At 40.3% G+C, this 20,511-nt stretch overlaps 1 protein-coding gene across 4 annotated transcripts in view; it reads right to left on the bottom strand.

The window, feature by feature from the left end:
- BCKDHB (branched chain keto acid dehydrogenase E1 subunit beta) overlaps positions 1-20,511 on the bottom strand; it is a 219,254-nt gene that overhangs the window by 181,116 nt on the left and 17,627 nt on the right. For all 4 annotated transcript variants that reach the window (XR_006217727.1, XM_042986716.1, XM_042986714.1 and 1 more), the window contains exons 2-3: positions 10,007-10,084; positions 8,270-8,338 (exon numbers count right to left, since the gene is read on the bottom strand). Coding sequence is in view for 3 of the 4 variants with exons in the window: in XM_042986714.1 (XP_042842648.1) it covers positions 8,270-8,338; positions 10,007-10,084 (147 nt within the window). In the remaining variant the exon portion in view is untranslated. The remainder of the gene's footprint in view (positions 1-8,269; positions 8,339-10,006; positions 10,085-20,511) is intronic.

The raw sequence follows: 20,511 nt of genomic DNA, 5'->3' as shown, positions 1-20,511 counted from the left end.
TAAGCATTGTTCATTAAAATTCCTTATATATTCCTTCCATTCTTCATGTTTTATAAGAGTCGCTCATTTACAAGTAGAAGGAAAAACAACATAATGCAAAAAGCTCAGAACAGGGTTCTGGGAAGCTTGAGCTTGGGATCTGTCTCACTCACTCACCACTCAACAGTTTGGTACTATCTAACTTCTCAGAACTTCAGTTTCTAGATTATGTGGAGGACTAGATCCAGGTTTCTCAACCTCAGCTTTATTGACATTATGGGAGGGAGGGGCTGCCCTGTGCACTGTAAGACCTCTGTATCTCTGACCTCTACCTACTACATGCCAGTAGCAACCCCCTGTTGTGACAAACATGTCTCTAGACTCCTGTCTCCAGTTGTGCAAAATCACCCCCAGTTGAGAATCACCGGACTGACTGATTCCAGCTCTGATATTCTACAAAATATATTCAATCTTATTTTCTTTTTTTTTAATGTTTATTATTTTTGAGAGACAGACAGAGGAGCAAGCAGGAGAGGGGCAGAGAGAGAGGGAGACACAGAATCAGAAGCAGGTTCCAGGCTCCCAGCTATCAGCACAGAGCCCAACAAGGGGCTCAAACTCACAGACCGTGAGATCATGACCTGAGATGAAGGCTGCTTAACCAACTGAGCCACTCAGGTGCCCCTTCAATCTTATTTTCTTAAATGTTATTTGTTAAGACACTGGTCAACATGCCAATTGTGAGACATGATTTTGATTTTTAGATAAATTAAAATACAATAACAACTTGTACCAATTCTAATTTTAGTAGATTCTAAAGTCTTTTGGGAATGAAAATTCACAAAAGAACATCAAAACAATTTATAAGGAAAACAAATGTAAATGAAGTATATCTCAACAATATTCTCATCCCATTTTCTAGGGTAACTCCTTCAACTGGAAAAAAGAGATAAAGGACACATTTAAAATCCTTTTATTTTATATTATTTTATTTTTAATCTAGTCTATCCAATGTGTACTTTTAGGGGCTCTCATCCATGTGGGGTGCCTGGCTGGCTCAGTCAGTTAAGCGTCCGACTTCAGCTCAGGTCATGATCTCACAGTTTGTAAGTTTGAGCCCCACATCAGGCTCTGTGCTGACAGCTCAGAGTCTGGACCCTGCTTCAGATTCTGTGTCTCCCTGTCTCTCTGCCCCTCCCCTGCTCACACTCTGTCTCTCTCAAAAATGAATGAACGTTGGGGTGCCTGGGTGGCTCAGTTGGTTGAGCGCCGACTTCGGCTCAGGTCACGATCTCGCGGTCCGTGAGTTCGAGCCCCGCATCGGGCCCCTGTGCTGACAGCTCAGAGCCCGGAGCCTGTTTCAATTCTGTGTCTCCCTCTCTCTGACCCTCCCCCATTCATGCTCTGTCTCTCTCTGTCTCAAAAATAAAATAAAACATTAAAAAAAAAATTTTTTTTTTAAATGAATGAACGTTAAAAAAAAATTTTTTTTTATATAGAAAACAAAGGGCCTTGTAATACCAAGAGCAATATAAAGTGCTTGACTTTTGGAAAGAAAGACATTTAAAGCTAACAATTCTTTTAAAATATTTTTTAATAAGCATATTAGGAAAAAAGTTTACACCATCTCAATACCTGGTTTTACTCTAAATTCATGGAACATTTAAATATCTTACAACCTACGTCTGGTGTTCAATCTGCTATGAAGTCATAAATGTATACACTTCATAGGGAAAATAAATCACGTACTGCATTTCCCTCAGGAATTGCCATTATTTTACCAAGTTTTTGCTTCAGTAAAATTAGTTTCAACTGCCTAGAAGCCAAGCGTTCTTTCACAGATTGATATTCCTGACATTATGTCCGCGAGGATGATTATCACCCAAGTAATCCTTTCTCTGCAGAAGGTCACTTTTGCTGTTGAAGAGGTTAATTTCATAATTCACATAAAAGTATTAGAGACTTGTCAAAAGATTTTTCCTTTCATCCCCCAAATTTAAAACTTATACTGGAAAAGGACTTATGAGAAAATTAAGGGCCTAACGTGCTCATGATTCTCAAAGGACAGAACAATTGCTATACTCCTAAAACCCTTAAATATAAAGGAAATTGAAACATAAAGCAAATGTACTCCTCTTTTGAAAGAGACACACAATCACAAAGAATACCAAAATATGAGCTCATAAGGAACATCTAGCTCTTTCCTTTACTGATGAGGCCACAGAGGCTAAAAATCAACTCCCAAATACTGACATATTATAGAGGAGAACATATCTTCTCCACATGCCTGCCCTAGTTTTCCTTCCTGAATCCAGTGTATTGAAGTGTCTGGTTATACAATTTCTATGATATTTACATAGGAAAACAAACAAGTGGTTATATTCGTTTTCCCAAGCTGCTAGGACAGGCCACAGTTGTGGTGTACAGGAATGAATATAGTAATGGAAAACCATCAAATCCCATGAAAAGGCAGATGTTTGGGCCAACAGACTAATTCAGCAAGTCCTCTGCTATTCCTTTTCTCACCTAAGTTTCCCCCAATAAGTGAACCAAAACAGAGCCTTACGAACCACAGCCCAGCAATGTTCACATTAATATAGAATAGTATTAAATAAAAATGTATGCTAAACCTGACATACCAAAGTGTTAAGTGACTAAAACACAGACAATATAGAGAAGGACAATAATGAGGACAGATTTTGTATGACACGTGGAATCTTATATAAATGAAAGGATGTGTGACATTCAACATAAAATCATACATACCCTAAAAAATCAACTACTTTTTGAATTGCCCTCTCCTACCCACTGCTTCCCTAGAACACACCTAGTTCTAACTGTTCTCCCAAGCAAGGGATCCCTTGCTTAAAGAGGCTAAAGCTGACATTTGGTGTGCAATGTGTCAATGAGGTCAAACTATCTATTTTCAGTTTTCAAACCACCCCTATTATTTTGTTCCATCAAAGGATAAGGAAGGAGAAAAATGGTTGAGTGGTGGTAAACTCACCCATCTGGACTGTCTGGAGTACAAAAGAGCTCTCTCTCTCTCTCTCTCCCTCTCGATTTTTTTAACAGCATGGTCCCTAATTACACAGCTCCTTCTCTTTAATATTAAGTAGCATCAGCATCACAGTAGTAAGTCAGTAACCTGCAATTCTTCAAATTCTCCCTTCTGATGGAATTTAAAAGGCTCCTCAGCAGTTCCAAAGTATTGGTACCAGGCCAACAAGGACAGTGTCATTTCAAAGTGTAGGCTGCCACCTACCGACTGTGATCCATTCTCCCAACATTCAGCTCCTCCCCAGAAAGCTAAACAATTCCTTGCAAGATGTTCTTTGCTATGCCATTTAAAGCAATGCATTCAACTATATCAATATAATCTCTTAAATACAAATGCTTTTAACTTCAAAAAATACAAACATGCCTCTGTATAGCTAAACACCCTGGCCTGTACTCAAAAGGGCAGAGAATTATTTTTAAAAGATACATGCCATTTTTTTAATACAGAAAAAGTTCTATTTTAATATATTTCTCTCCACCATTCCCTTTATTCTTTACTCTTAAAAACTGAAGCTCACTCCTTCTCATTACACAGAGCTGGTGACTTAATTGTTCACATTGATCAACCTGGAATTATTCAAAACTTCAAGTCATAGTCCTAAAGTGCTTAGAAAAACTCACAGCAGCTGCTGACAATAAAGCTAAAAAAGCTAGCCCTTAATCAGCTCAACCCCCTGTCATAGAAACATAAATCTGCAGGTGCCCTCTAGGAGTAGAGGACTTTTTCAAGTGAGAGTTTCTCCCTGTATTAACATTTTTAAAAGAAAATCAATCAGACTAACCAACATCATTACAGGGAGATAAGGAAATCCCCTCTCCCAGGCAATAGGCCACTGTCTTGGTGAGAGGGTGAACCACATTCACTTAATAAGTACTGCCAGACACAATATTAGGAGCTAGGGATGCACAGATGACTTAAATATCTGTTGCCTTCCTGAAGTTGTCCGCTGCAGAGATCTGGTAGGGACACAACTGCAATGCAACCTGCAATATGTGAAAGACATGAAATCTGAACAGGGAAAACTAGCACTTGGGTTTGTTTGGGAGGGTCAGGAAGAGCTCCAGAGAGGAAGCTTCTGAAGGCAAAATTGGAGCTTACCAAGTAATCAGATGGGAGAGAAAGATCCAAATGGTGTGTGCAAAGGAAGAGAGATGGAACAAAAGGCAGAGGCTCAGAGAAAACATCTAGCAATTCAATATCGGTAAAGAATAAAATGAATTGGGGTGCCTGGGTGGCTCAGTCAGTTAAGCAGCCGACTTCGGCTCAGGTCGTGATCTCGCGGTCCGTGAGTTCGAGCCCCGCGTCGGGCTCTGTGCTGACAGCTCAGAGCCTGAAGCCTGCTTCAGATTGTGTCCCCCTCTCTCTCTGCCCCACCCCTGCTTGTGCTCTGTCTCTCTCTGTCTTTCAAAAATGAATAAACATAAAATAAAAATTTTTTTAAAGAATAAAATGAATTAAAAAAAAAAAAAAGAATACAATGAATGAGGTTAGGTAGGTAGGTAGGTAGGTAGAGGGCAGAGCTCAGTCTTTTGTACATCCCACCAAGAAATGTGCCTTTTAGAATTATCACAGCAAAGTAGGGACTGGAGGGAGGGTGATTGCTAAGAAAAGGGGTAAAAATCTCCAAGCAGGGAGGATTAAGGATCTGAAAGCAGACCAGGGAAGCAAGAATACAGAGACCATATCAGAGACAAGCTGTGAAGATGAATTTGTAGGACGTGACTGGGGGTGAAGAATGAGAAAGGAGGAAGAGACTAGAATCCCCCCCAGTTTCTGGCTCAGGTAACTGAATGGATAGTGGTATGTTCACTGAGACAGGAAATGCGGTGGGAGCCGTGGATTTGCTGGGTGGAGTTTGAAAACCGGAGTTTGGAAATGCTGAGTTTGAAGTGGCTGGAACACTGAGGTGAAGGTGTACCGTGGAACAATGAATACACAGATCTGAAGCCCAAGCCAGAGGTCTAGACTGGATTTAGAAAATCTGAAGTCACTTGTGTGTGAGTAGCGGGGGACGTGGATGAAATGCTCCAGACAGAATGGGTACAGTGAGAAGAGCACCATGGATGAGAGAGAACCTGGCAGACAACCAACAGAAGACTCGCCAGCTTAAACAAGCGCTCAGCATGTTACCACATTGGCTAAGGCAAGACAGACTAGTGAGGGCTAGAATCTGCTCAGAAGCATAGCTACACCAGATGTAGACAAGACTAAGTAAACAAAAGTATAATTTGACCTCTGGTTTCCAGTTCCACATGCAAGGAGCTTGGAAGTAGCCACTCTGTCCTAACAGCAAGCGAAAAACTGAACAGACTAAAAAAATCAACAACTCTTGCCCACAAGGCAAGGGACGACACAGAGAAAACTGTTGTCCTCAAGACTAAAGAGACAGACAGATGAATATAGGGAATCTTGACTTACCAGAGCAGAGACTGACGAGCAAAAACCACTGCAAGAGCCAGTGCCAGGATAGGAAAACTTGAACTGTACTTGAGGAATTGATGGAGGTTCAGTGTGTACAAGTCTGAGAGTTAAAAATTCCAAGGAATCCAGTTAGAGAGAGGCCTCCACAGTTCTGTGAGGCTCTCCTCCAGAAGCTCTGATAAACATCGGAGAAAAATCCCCTGTTGCTTCCACCTGGGGAAGCAGACAAGGAGCCATTTTGAAACTTGCCACAGCACTCCCTTTTTTTTTTTTTTTTTAATGTTTACTTATTTTTGAGAGAGAGCATGAGCATGAGCGGGGGAGGGGCAGAGAGTGAGGGCAACAGAGGATTCGAAGTGGGCTCTGAGCTGACAGTAGCAAGCCCAATGCAGGGCTTGAACTCACAAACTGCAAGTTTATGACCTGAACCAAAGTTGGACACTCAACCTACTGAGCCACCCATGTGCCCCACAGCACCCCCTTCTTAAAAAGGCCTGACCTCAAGTGAAACCAGTTAACTAGAGCCTAATCTGCTGGGTATGTATAATTAGTGTAATTGACATGGGAAAAGGAAAATGGCCAACTCTAGTCAGCTCCATCCATCCTGTCCCACCTGACAGGGAAGAAAAAACACTTGTGAAGTTCACAGTCCAGAGGCATCGGCTCAATAAAGGACTTAGACCTATCACAAGGCTATATAATGCTTCCCATACCCATACACCTCACTCCCGCATCCCTAAAGGCCTATTTACAGCAATTCCTTTTACCCAGTGCATCATGTCTAGCTATCAAGAGAAAATTACAAGGCAAACCAAAAACCAAAAATCACAATTCGAAGAGACAGAGTAAGCAACAGAACCAGACATGGCAGGGATTGGAATTGTCAGACCAGGAATTTAGAACAACCATAATTAATGCGCTAAGGGCTCCAGTGCATAAAGTAAACAGCATGTAAGAACTGATGGGCAATGTAAATAGAGCTGAAAATCCTAAGAAGAAAACAAAAGTATAATTCTATGTTTTAAACATTAGTTACTATATGCAAATATACTCAGATATATTCAAATATGGTCTAGAAGTGTGTGCATCAAGATGGGTACCATTGTTTTTTTTCATACTTTAGAAGTATGGACAATTTTTATGTTCTCCTTTATGCTTTTTTATATTTCCCATATTTTCTACAATGTATATGCATTGCTTTTGAAATCAAATGTTTAAAGGTTTTTAATTTTTTTTAAGAGCTAAAGTTTGTCGGAGTCTGAAGTCGCTGGAACTGAGATAGTGTGAGGTAGTTGAGATTGGCCCAACCATCTCAAAATCTAAACAGCTGTTAGAAACAGGAGACAACAGAGGGACAGGACTCAGAAAATCAACCTGCTATAAAGAGAAAAGGACTTCCTGGTAAACAAGATGGGCCATGCCATGGTATCTTGGATCCAAATATAATATAACCTCAGAGAAGAGAAGAACAAGAAGGAACAACAATTAGGAAAAAAATATCGGAAAGACCCTCCCTCCTTACTTGCATGCACCCATGAGCTTCAGAGGGCAGTGGCAAAAGTAAGAAGAAAGGTAGGAGTCAACTCCTCCCCCTAAACATAAGTGCCTTGCTGACTTCCAGATCAGTTAAGACTCAGAGAAGAAATGAATGAAGTCAAATCACCTCAAAGTCACCCCTAACAATAAGGAGTTGAAATACATTCCTTACACAGCAAGTCAGGGCAGGGCAGGAGTGGGGGGTGCTGGGATGGGCCAAAATGTACTCTAACAGTATGAAGTCTGAGTCAAATGAAGTAAGTGAAAGCAATAGACAGAAATCAATCACATGCCAAGCAAAAGGCATTGATCAGCCGAGGTAAAATATCTGGAAGGATAATGGGACCGTTAATTTATGGGTCAACTTGGCTAAGTGATGGTGCCCAGTTATTTGGTCAAATACCAGCGTAGATATTACTATGAGAGTATTTTTTAGATGTGATTAACATTTAAATCAGTAGACTTTCAGTGAAGCGGATGAGTCTTCATAATATGGATGGGCCTCATCCAATTATTTGAAGGCCTTAGGAGAAGAGGCAGGTCTCCCAAACAAGAAGAAATTCAGCCTGAAGGCTGCAACACAGAAACGCTGCCTGGGTTTCCAGCTTGTTGGCTTACCCTACAGATTTCAGACTTGCCAGCCCCCTCACTGTGTGAGTCATTTCCTTAAAAAATAAATTTCTCTCTCTCAATATAGATATAGGTAGAGGCATATAGATACAGGTATAGACATAGATTATAAATATACAGAGGTACATATACATACAAATAGATATAGATGCATATATAATACCTATATACACACACATATATAGATATAGTTATGCAGATAAATCCTAATGCTTCTAATTCTCTGGAGAACCGTGATTAGTACAGGTAATAAAAGATGAAATCTATTAACAGAGACCAATCAGGCACAATCTTGAACTAGAGGCAATGGAAGTGAAAATGGCTAAGGTAGGCAGTAGTAAGAGATGAAAGCTTCCTGGATTTGAATGCCATAATAAACAATACATTTAACTACGATTATTTTGGCATCCATAATATGTGTAATATGAACCAGGTCAGAGGGATGCTACAGTTAGAACACATTGGAAGAACTCTAGACCAAAGCATTCTGTGGATGGAAGAAAACAAATGCAAAAACAAAACCGACAACTATTTATACAATAAAGATATGGCAAACAATTTAACAGGAATATTCTCTATTTTTAAGATACTTAAATAAAAGTTATACAGGAATACTATTCATACATAAAGATGTTAACTTACCATATTTGTCTCGCAAGCCAACAGTACATCTAAAGACTCCACCAAAGGCAACATCTTCACCAAATATTACTGAAAAACAATGTTTAAAGAACGTATTTTATCTGATAATCCCTAAATGATACTAACAATGAAAAATAAGTAATTTCAATGTTTACATTTTAAAGTAGAAAACAGAAATAGATCAAAGGTTTAAAATAAGGTTTCTAAACTTCAACATTACCGACGTTCTGGACTGGATAATTCTTTTCTTGTAACAGCCTATTCTATACATTGTAGATATACAGCAGCATCCCTGCTCCCTATCCCATGGATGACAGTTGCCCCACACACACACACAGTCCTGACAGCCAAGAGTGTCTGGAGACTTTGTTAAACATGAGAGGAGGAAGGGGGATTAAAATCGTCCCAACTGATTAAGAACCACCAGTCTAGGACGTCATTTTGTTTTACCCATGAAGAAAATGAGGCCAGAGAAGTAGTAAAGTAACTTGACAAGTCAGAAAGAAAGCAAGAGGCAGAACTATGACTCACACTCCAGCCTCCTGAGTGTCTGGCCAGTGGTTGTTTTCTTTCATATATGGTATATAATAAAAGTCAACACTCTGAAGGGCTGAAGGAAAAATATCCCAAGCTGAGAGAACAGTCACAAATAGGAAAAGGACTTAAATCAAGTAAAAGGAGGCAAGTATGGTGGGACACAGTGAGCAAGGCAAAGAAAATAAAAATGGGTGTTCACAGAGGTGAATTCTATTCCTATATATGCACCTGACCAGCTCTGTGAACCTCGAGGAAACAATTCACCCTTATTTATTCAAGATCATTCTCAGCATTCAAACAAAGCAAAATCTAATCATCCACTATTATAGTTCTTACTTCCTCCTAACAAAATAACACGTTCTTCACTTGACCTTAAAACTAGGGATTTTCAGGGGCACCTGGGTGGCTCAGTCAGTTAAGTGTCTGACTCTGGCTTAGGTCATGATCTCACAGCTTGTGAGTTTGAGCCCCACATCAGGCTCTGTGCTGACAGCTCAGAGCTGGAGCCTGCTTCAGATTCTGTGTCTCCCTCTCTCTCTGCCCCTCCCCTGCTCATACTCTGTCTTTCTCTCAAAAACAAATGATAAAACATTTTAAAAACTTAATAAAAACTAGGGATTTTCAAGTGGAAGCCCAAGGTATACCAAATATATATATATTTATATATACTAACACATATAAGTAAAGCCAATCAAATTTAGAAAACATACAGCAGGACAACTGTTTTTATACCAATGATTAAATTTGATAAGCTACTTATTTATTACAGTTATTTCCAAAATATCTTAAGTTGAATGACAATGTATTTCAAAGGAAAGCATGGAATCAAATCTTCATTTCATAAACAGATTCATAAATCTGAATGAAGTGGTACTTCCCATTTTTTTTTTTATATGCTGGAGAAACAGAAGTACCCAGTAGGTATTGATCCAGAAAGTATTAATATAATATCAAAACCACACACACTATGGGAAAAAGTTGACTTGAAGATGTTAGATATACATCAGAACTAATTCACCATGAATTAATTTAAAAAATGTGTTAATAGCATGATCTGATAACCTTAATCATTTGATCAGATCTTTTAAAAAATTTCAGGTAAATGTAATGTTAACCACTGAGCTCCAGACTCAACATTTCCAGCAAATTTTTGATTCTGAATTAACACAGCTACCGTAGTCAAGCAGAAAGGAATTTTACCTGCAGTAGGATCTTTAGCCAATGAGTTATCCAAGGCACTTGTTATCGCCTGGAAAAGATTCATTTTCTGAGTTTGCCCTGTGAAAATTAAAAAAAAAAAAAAAAGTTTAAGTAACATTCCCTACATTGTAAAGTATATTAAAAATAACCAGTTTCTTAACAGTTGATTACAACATGATTAAAATCAACGTAGAAAAGAAAGTATAGAATATACTATGTGAATTTATTGGATTATTCACAATGATGCTGGTTCTGTAGAAATTACAAAAGCAATACAGACTTCGGAGCTTGACGACGAAGCAAAAGTGACACATATTAAACAATTAAAAAACAAGTATAAAAAAGGAAAAATGAATATAATCCAGTCACCAAGTGTGTGTAGACCATAAATAAAAGCCAGAAAAGATAACCAGCCAGAGTGAAAGTGGTCTGAGATTATATTCTGGACAGGTGTTAAGAATATAAAACCTAGGGGCACCTAGGCGGCTCAGTCAGTTGAGCGTCTGACTTTAGCTCAGGCCATGATCTCAAGGTTCGTGGGTTCAAACCCTGCACTGGGCTCTGTGCTGACCACTCAAAGCCTGGAGCCTGCTTCGGGTTCTGTGTCTCCTTCTCTCTCTGCCTCTCCCCAACTCACACTCTCTCTCTCTCTCACTCTCTCTCAAAAGTATATAAACATTACATAAGTGTGTGTGTGTGTGTGTGTGTGTGTGTGTGTGTGTATATATATATATATATATATATATATATATATATATATATATATCCCTGACAAATACACGTGACTCAAGGCACATGTTAAATATGCCAGTAACAGCGAATGGTCATGGGCCATAAAACAATGAGGAAGGCTGGTGTTTAGAGAATACTATAATCCCATGCCTCAACACACCAGACTCGGTCCTTCCTACTGTCTCACTGCTCAAGTAGACTCTCTGCAAGCCAACTTCTAGTTCCCTAAATAGACAGATAGGATGGTTAAATGTAACAATACATGTAAAGTTAGAACAGTGCCCAAACACAGTAAGTGCTGAACAAATATGAGTTATTTCTTATTAGAATCTGGACTTTTTCCATGCCCTTCATCTTGACTTTGGCATTATTCTGAATGGTAGAAAACTTTGTTTAATAAAGTTCCAAATGTTGGAACTCAGAAACATCATACTTTAGAGATTTAAGTCTTGGTGCTGCCCAGGACCTACAGACATCCCAGAACTTTAGGTCAGCTCCTCTCCCAAAGTACTCTTCAGGATGGAGAGAGGCTTCTGCCTGAATCTTCTCTGATCCACAGGCCATCTTCACGTTAACCCATAGCTAGCCATGCTGGTAGCAAATCCCTTGAATACCACTAATTACCCTGACTACTGTCCCATCTAACCTCTGTACTCCTTGGTAACTTCTTGTGTCCCAAAAGCCAAGATCTAATTCACAATGTGGGTCACAATAGCTAGTGCTGTTGCCATCAACGCTCTGGCCATGACACATGCTGGTCACTCACCCTTTTCTTGAAGACTCATCTTTGTCCCAAGCCCAGCCTGGATCCACAGCAGGCTCTGATCTATGACATCTTCCATCTCCCAATATCCACTGACGCTCAACCTTCTCTTAACTGCTCTGACCCCTTCCTGCTGAATGCCCAGGCTTCAAGTCTTGGCAATATCCACTCAAAAATGCCCTGCTGCCATCTGTGCCAAGAATAAAGTCCTGTTTCTACTCTTATTTTTGGTGGGGATAATGGGAATTCATTCAAGAAAGTACAGTACTGTTATGCCATCTATACCAAAGGATACATAATCAAACCACATGTCTGTGATAACTTCAAAATTTATTTTTCTTCAGGCTAAGGCTGTATCATTTAAATAGATGCTTGCCTTTAATCCTTCTCCATTCGATAAAAACTCTTTAATAGTGTTTATTGGTACCCAGCATCAGATGATAATGGTTTAGGGAAAACTTTTTTTCTGACTGCCATGATATTCCCATTCCTTCTCCCATTTCATACATTTCCTAAAGTCAGATTTTTTTTTTGTCTATTATGATTTTCACAGCTAAGGAGCTAAGGAGGATAAAAATGCCTAAACACCTAAGGTGATATTTATTTCAAGTATGCTGACCATCTGAATTAATCCTGAATGCCTCCGAGACATCTTATTTCATCGCTATTCGACAAGTTTTAGGTACAAAGAAAGCAAAGACTTTAACAATAAAAAAACACACCAAGTAAATCTGTAAAGTATTGCTTAATTACCACCAAGAATTGACTCATCTTGTATGAAAACAATGTATAAGAGTATTTAAAGGTTTTATTTCCATGTAAGCACAAAAACTTCTACTCCTGAATATTTTTCAAATAGATTCAAAATTTTAGGGGGTTGGATTAACTGCTATTCTACCAGATGCTTTTAAAAGATTTAAATAATTTTAATATAGTAACATCTACTCCCAACTATTTTTAAAGTGGCAGTATGGTCTGTGAATGGGTCAGGAAGAAATCACAAATTATTCACAGGTAAGATCATTTCAAATAATTATTTCCCTTAGAATTACTTATTCTCCTACAGGTTACATTAAAGACCATGGTAAGATATGCCTATGGTTCCTCATGACAAAGTATGTGCCTATAGCACATGTAACTATGAGCACCTAAAAATTATTCAACACCGCTGCCCAATCATGCAATTACCAATATTAATAAAAAGCTACTAAACCAGACTGACATCTCTTCTTTCCCAGATAAAAAGTTATAACAAAACAAAAATATACATAGCAGTTCAACTTCCCTAGTCAAGGATACAAGCTAATGGGCACCCATTGGTAAGATAGCTTTATGGCTAGAAGTGAGCTACTCACTCAAAATTATCCTAAGTAGAGCATGTGAAAAAATAGGCCATCACCACTGCTGCAAAGATAAAGTGGCAGGTAATGCAGGGTCAGAACACAATAGGAACACAATAGAACATGAGCCCTAAGAGGTCAGGGATTCCTATCTGTTTTTGATCAGAGGTATATGCTTAGTGCTCATAACAATGTCTGACATGTAGCAGGTGCTCAATAAATATTTGTGGAATGACCGCACAAATGAACATATGAGGCTGGTTCAATAAAGATAAAATCTACAAAGCATATTGCTAATGGGCTGCTTAAAGAGAAAGAAATACAGTAAGATAAAACATCTACCAGTGTTACAATTCAAAGTCAGACTGCAGGAGCAGGGGAATGAGGCAGAAGTGATACTGCTATGGCATCTTCAGTTATTCTGACTAACTACTCAGTATGCAGTAGCATTGAAGACAGAAGCCTTCCACACAGCTAGAGCATGTAAGAGAAAAATGGCAAATGAGTGCCCAAGGAGCAGTCTCTAGAAATAAATCAGGTCAACAGCAGGGCATGTTTAACAGTAAGTATGTTTGTAGTTAGATCCTGAACAAATAAAAATACACAGCTATGGGGGCACCTGGGTGGCTCAGTCGGTTAAGCACCTGACTCTTGATTTCAGCTCAGGTCATCGTGGTTGGTGGAACTGAGCCCCCGTTGGACTCTGCACTGTAAGCACAGAGCCTGCTTGGGATTCTCTCTCCCTCTCTCTCTGTCCCTCCACCCCCCCCCCCGACTCATGTACACACTCTCTCTCTCTCTCTCTCTCTCTCAGAATAAACATTTTTAAAAAATACACAGCTATGATATGGAAAGTTAGGGTCTACTTTCAGAAACCAAAGTTTCTGCCAGCACATTCAGCACTGGCCCTCCTCGGAGCTGCCTAGTCCTTGATGTGTATTACAGCATTTTCATGTCATATTCCTTAGAAACCTCAGCATTTAGTGCCTAACACAAACACGACCATCAGTATATGCTTGTTGAAGCATGATGGATGATTTTAGTGGCATAATCTGGCATTAACCACACTGTAAAATGGCAAGATGCCTAAGAAACTACCTATTTTCATCCAACAGAACTTCTTCCACCCCTCCAGATGCCTGTTCTTCAGGAATCCCTTTCTATGTGCCAGAAATGTACCTCTAACCCACTCTAATCCCTACTATGGGGTTTCCCAAACTCTAACCCATAAAGTAAGTTTCATGGAGCATTCAAATATGAGAGACAGGATCTTTTATATTAAAATATAAATGAAGGATCTATAAACACAAATGCCTTTTTAAGGTGCCAGTAAAGGGGGAGGGGGCTGCCACCTAAGGCCAACATTGGGAGGACCTAAGAAAGCCTTAAAGTTGAAGAAACTATGGCTAGGAGCCCTGGGTCCCCATCTCAGGGCACCTGGTAACTCATGTCATGGTATAACAAACTACAGTTGTTTCCCTCCCTTTAGCTGGACACTTCTCTCCTCAGTCTCTAAATGCTTTTTAAGCTCTTCTGTATGCTGGTCACTCCCAAATGAGTATCTCTAATCCAGACTCCTCCTCTGGATTCCTGATTTATATCCAACCATCACCAATTCCCCACTTGGGTGTCAGGCTTTTCTAACTCAGTAAGCACACAACCGAAGGCTTGATGTCTGCTCCCAAAACCAGTCTTCTGCATCTCAGCGAACAGCACTATCCTCCACCCAAGCATCCAGGCCAGAAATTGAGGAAGTATCCTTGAATGTCTTCCTTTTATTCATTTTGTATATTCAATCCATCCAATCCAGCTTCCAAATATATTACTTCCAACATATAGCTTAAAGTCTAGTACTACCAACCATGTCCTAATTCCAGAACTCACCACGTCTTTCCTGTTTCTGAAAAACATCTCCTAACGGCCTTAGTCAGCTCTGGCCTCTGTAACAAAATACCACACAGATTGAGTGGCTTAAACGACAGAAATTTATCTCTCACTGTTTGGGGGGTTGCCAAATCCAAAATCAAGGTGAGTTCCTGATGAAAACCCTCTTTCTAGTTTGCAGAAGGCCATCTTCTTGCTGTATCCTCACAAGGTAGAGAGATAATCTCTCTTATGTCTTTTCTTATAAGAGTTCTAATCCCATTAACGAAGCCTCCACTCTCATGACCTAATTACTTCCCAAGGACCCCATCTCCAAATACAATCACACTGGGGATTAGGGCTTCAACATAGTAATGGGGAAATGATATATTCAGACCAGAGTACCACCTCCTCACTTCTACTCCTTCATCCCTCATTCATCAAAGAGCTGCTATAAGAAGTCCTAAAAAGCAATGCATGGCATATGTTACTCCTCTGCTCAAAATTCTTCCAAGTTCTCTGACTGCACCTGGAATAAAGCCCTACTCCTCATCACATCCACAAAGCCCTGCTTGATCTCATCCTTGTTCACTTCAAAAGCCCTATTTTGCACCACTGTCCCCAAGGCTCACCACCTGAGTCTTCTCTCAGCTCCACCACAGCAAGCTCCCTGCTACGTCAGAACCTTCATGCATGTTGGGTCCTCTGCCTCGCACCTCCTTCACACCTCCTTGGATACTCTTTCCTGATCGCTTAGAGGGTGGTCAAATACTAACCTCTTCTTAGGGGCCTTGTTAGGTCTCTATTATTCTCTTTCCCAGCACCTGAACATGTCTTACAGGGCATTCATTGCAATTGGGATTGATTTAAGTATGCATTTACTTGCTATTTTTCGTCCATCTCCCCACTAGACTTAAATTCCATGAGGACAGGTGCATATCCACATTTGTGTTTTGTGCTAAGCACCTAGCACAAAGTTTGGCAGCCAGAAGAAAACCAAAATGCACAGAATGAATAAAGAAACCTACACGCATGCACACAATGTCCCAAATCAGGGGCAGGGAGAGGCCCCGATGTGTTCTTAGGGAGCAACACAGAGCAATGAAGGCAGCACACACACTGGCATAATCATGCACGCCTGGCCTGGAATCTGTGAGGCCATTGGGAAAGTTACTTAACCACTGACACTCCATTGCCTACTCCATAAAACAGGAATAATATCTAATGTTTAGGGCCAGTGTGGGAATTCAGCGAGATGATTACTATCAAAGGTCAAATATTTAAGAGCATCTACTCTAGAATCGGGAGACCGAATCTAGCACAACCCGTACCAGGCACCAATAATTACATGACTTACCTCGCTGGGTCCCCCCCAGCGATGCTCTGAGGCAGAACAGATGAAGAAAAGAAAGCTTACGAAGACTAATAAACCCGGCCAATCTTACAATGCTAAGTTGTAAAGTGGGGCTCAAATTTAGGCACGTTTGACTTAAGAACCCCAGCTCTCAGCTTCCGTGCAATAGTGCCTCCAGAAAGTTGCAATTTCCCAAATGATAGCAAAAATGGAGTACGAATGGGATGAAAAATAGAGCAGAGGAAATACAGTCAATAATACTGTAATAATGGTGTATGCTGACAGATGGTGATCTTACTTATCTGGGTGAACACTGAGTAGTGTATAGAATTACTGAATCAATGTGTTGGACACTGGAAATGAAAAAAAGGTGCGGGGATGAGGTGAGAAACTAATAAGCAAGTTCCTGGACCATAAGTAAAGAAACTTGAAGGTGGGTAAATAACAGTAATAAAGGAGGACAGGAGTCTCTGTTAAAATGAGACACAAAAGATGCAACAAATTTGGGGAAAGCCAGGTTTGAGGTAGGGTTAAGAGCGGGCAAAGTGTGGTGTGAAGAAACTGTACGAATAATGCAAAAGACAGTGTGGTTGAGAGCTCAGGGGCATGGCCTCTTAGAGCAAACTGAGCACACTACTTAAAAATGAAGCCTGGCTTCACCTCGTACAGATAGTGTCACTTGGGGAAGTTTGGGGTTTTTTCTCCAAGTTTATATTTAAATTCCAGTGAGTTAGGGGCGCCTGGGTGGCGCAGTCGGTTAAGCGTCCGGCTTCAGCCAGGTCACGATCTCGCGGTCCGTGAGTTCGAGCCCCGCGTCAGGCTCTGGGCTGATGGCTCGGAGCCTGGAGCCTGTTTCCGATTCTGTGTCTCCTTCTCTCTCTGCCCCTCCCCCGTTCACGCTCTGTCTCTCTCTGTCCCAAAAATAAAAAAAAAAAAAAAAAAAAAAAGTTGATAAATTCCAGTGAGTTAACATACAGTGTCATATTCGCTTCACATGATTTATCACTCCCATAAAACACCCAGTGCTCATCACAACCAGTGCCCTTCTTAATACCCATCACCCAAGTGTCAAAAAGTAGAAGTTTAGCCTCTTTGTATCTAAGTTTCTTCATTGTAAAATATGGTTGATAATAGGATACCTGCCACAGCACTGTTATATGAGGATTAAACGAATTGCTACATGAAAGGCACTCAGAATAGTGCTTGGTACCAGGTGACCTCTTATTAAAAGTGTCTTCTGTCATCATTATTATCATTTGGTGGGGTGCCGTGCAGAAGTCTGGATGAGCAATGATAAAGAATAAGGAAACACAGTAGGAAGAGAAAAAAGGAAGGACACAGTTGGGGGCAATTCTGATAAGACTGGGAAAAGAGATACAAAGAGAATTATCTAGTCTCAAAGGTCCCAACTTTTGACATGGTTGTTTTGGTGCCAGACTAGCACTCAGACTAGCCGACCTCAGGATGCTATATTCTGCCAACACTGCTAATGCTATAGAATAAATGTTTGTGTTCCCCTCCCAAATTCGTATGTTGAAACCTCATCCCCAATATAATGGTACTTGGGGGGGGGGGTGCTTTGGGTGATGAATAGGTCATGAAGGTGGAGCCCTGCTGAAAGGGATTTGTGCCCTTAGAAAGAGACCCCACAGAGCTCCCTCACTCTTTCCATTATATACAATGTCACAGTGATGAGACAGCTGACTGAGAACCAGAAAGCGAGGCCTCACCAGACATAGAATCTGTCAATGCCTTGACCTTGGATTTCCCAGCCTCTAGAACTGTGAAAAATAAATTACTGTTGTTTACAAGCCACCAGCCTATGGTATTTTGTTACAGCAGCCCAAAAGGACTAAGACATCCAATCAACATATCCAAACCTAAGTCATCCTCTCTTCAAAACCACTCTCCTCTCCCCCAGTATCCCTCATTTGTTTGAGTGATACCACTACTCTACCATCCTTTCAGCCTCCCGGGCTAGAAATGGCAAAGTCATCTTTGATACCCCTTTCTCTTAGCCCCCACGGGCAAAACAGCACCAAATGCAGCCAATTCCTTCAAAAACACAACTATTCCCATTGGCACTCCCCAAGTTTAAACAATTACATCCTCTCTCATGGACAGTACAACATCCCTCTAACTGATCTCTGCCTCCTTACTTTCCTAATCAATTCTATAAACTCTCCCAAGAATCTCATTCAAGCACACGTCAAGTCACTCTCTTGCCTATAAACAATCAACGGCTCTCCACAGCCCACAGAATAAAATCTGAACCTGCGTGTAATGCACTCGGCACAGTGTCAGCTACATTAGCCACATTCAATCTTTTCTCCACGCGCCCCCCCCAACCTTTTTTCTGGCTTTCCAAACTTATTTCTACCCCTCCCCTTTTTCCTCTAGATAAAATCACTACTTCTCATTCCTCATAAAACCCTAGGCTTTCTAGCCTCTCTTTACTTGTGTTGTTCCCTTCTCTACAAATTCTAATACTGGAAAGAAGACCTTCATTCTCACAAAGAGGACTCTTCATTACCCTTGAACAACTGCCTATCTTTCTGAGAACTGCCTATCTCCCCAACGGTGATGGCTTTCCCTGGTCACCAGTGAACGAGCTTACCTCACCTCAGGGATTTCATCATTCTTTGTCCTTATTTCTTTCAGGAAAAGACTATTCTACCCTGGTCTTTGTGGAGGTAGTTCCTTTGTCATTCCTCACAGTGAAGTTTAAATGTCACCTCCTCAGAGTCAACCTTGCCCATCACTCTATTTAAGCAGTCTTTATCATGTGTCAAAGTAACCAAAATTTTAAAAATAAATCTATTTGCAGCATCCACGAAAGACAGAGAGTTATTATCTTCATTAATATCTTTAATATACAAAACATTAACACGAAAGTAGTGTGGGAGACTTTAAAGGTAGATATATTTGGGTTCAAATTCTGGCCCTGCCACTACTCAGACTTGGGCAGGCCACTAACATCTCTGAGCTTCAATTTCCCATCTACAAAATGAGCATAATACTCTCTAGGTCACAAGGTTACTGTGAGGGTTATAGACTGATGTCCACCACACATGGGGAATATAGCAGTTGTTCAATAATGGTACATAGGATCAGTATTGATAGAAAAAGATTATCACGCATACAAATTTTTCAATGTGCAAAAACAAGGAACATCCAATTCATAAGAAAAAAGAAATATAGCAAACAAATATCTGGTAACTATTCCTTAATAGAAATAAAACAAATATATATTAAAACAAAATGCTGTGAGCACATAATATCCAAGCATGTGTGCACACACACAATTCTGATACCAATTCCTGTGTGTGTGTGTGTGTGTGTGTGTGTGTGTGTGTGTGTGTGTATTTTAACACACAGCCAAGCAATTCTGCAACACCAGCTGAGTCTCCTACAACTCACCTCAATTCTGACACTATTGACCTGGAGCTACCATCGGATCCCACACATTAAGGGCTCAGTCCTTGTAAGACTGTGCCTACCTCCCAGTTCAGAGGCCAGCTGCAAATCCAGGTCGTCACCTGTGCTTCTGACTGGAGGTCCCAACAGCCCTCTCTTTGGGTTCAATTAATTTGCTAGAATGGCTCACAGAACTCAGAGAAATATTTTACTTACTAGATTACTGGCTTAATAGAAAAGGATGTAACTCAGGAACGGCCTGGTGTAAGAGATACATAGGGCAAGGTATGGAGCTCCCACATTCTCTGAGCATGCCACTATCCCCAATCCTCTATTCACCCAATACCTATTCACCAACCCAAAAGCTCTCTAAATCCCATCCTTTTTGGTTTCCACAGCATGCCTCATTACGTAGGCATGATTGATCAAATGCATTCAACCTCCAGAACCTCCAGAACTGAAAGTCCCAACCCTCTAATCTCACAACTGATTCCTCTAGTGACCAGCTCCCACCCTTAGATGAACAAGGAGCTTCCAAAAAAGTTACCATCAGCATAACAAGACATCTTTATTACTCTCATCAAAAGAAATTTCAAAGGTTTCAGGAGCTCTGTGCCAGGAAAAGGGGACAAAGACCAATATGTATTTCTTATTATAAATCACAGTATCACAGCACAATCATGATTTTATCATGACACCCAATATTCACCCTCCTATACACACAGATGGAAATATAAACTGATAATTTGAACTCTGCATTAAAAATCCATTAAACTGTTCATATCTTTGAGTCAGAAATTTCATCCCTAGAATTTATCCTAAAGAAATAATCTCAGATACACAAAAGATACATGAAACGTTTCTATCCACAAACGTTTCTATCCGCATTGTTTATAACACTGCAAAAGTGTAAAACAAAAGCATAATGGTAATTATTAAAAGTTTCCACTTAATGAGTGTTTCTTAGACAAAACTTGGTTTGTGTACATTGTGCAAAATTGTCTTTACTCCTCATAGCAACCTGTGAAGTACGTAT

Source organism: Panthera tigris, chromosome B2 (genome assembly GCF_018350195.1).
Source record: "Panthera tigris isolate Pti1 chromosome B2, P.tigris_Pti1_mat1.1, whole genome shotgun sequence".
Classification (NCBI taxonomy): domain Eukaryota; kingdom Metazoa; phylum Chordata; class Mammalia; order Carnivora; family Felidae; genus Panthera; species Panthera tigris.
Note: the sequence above shows the minus strand (reverse complement) of the source record. Positions and strands in the feature narration are given on the sequence as shown.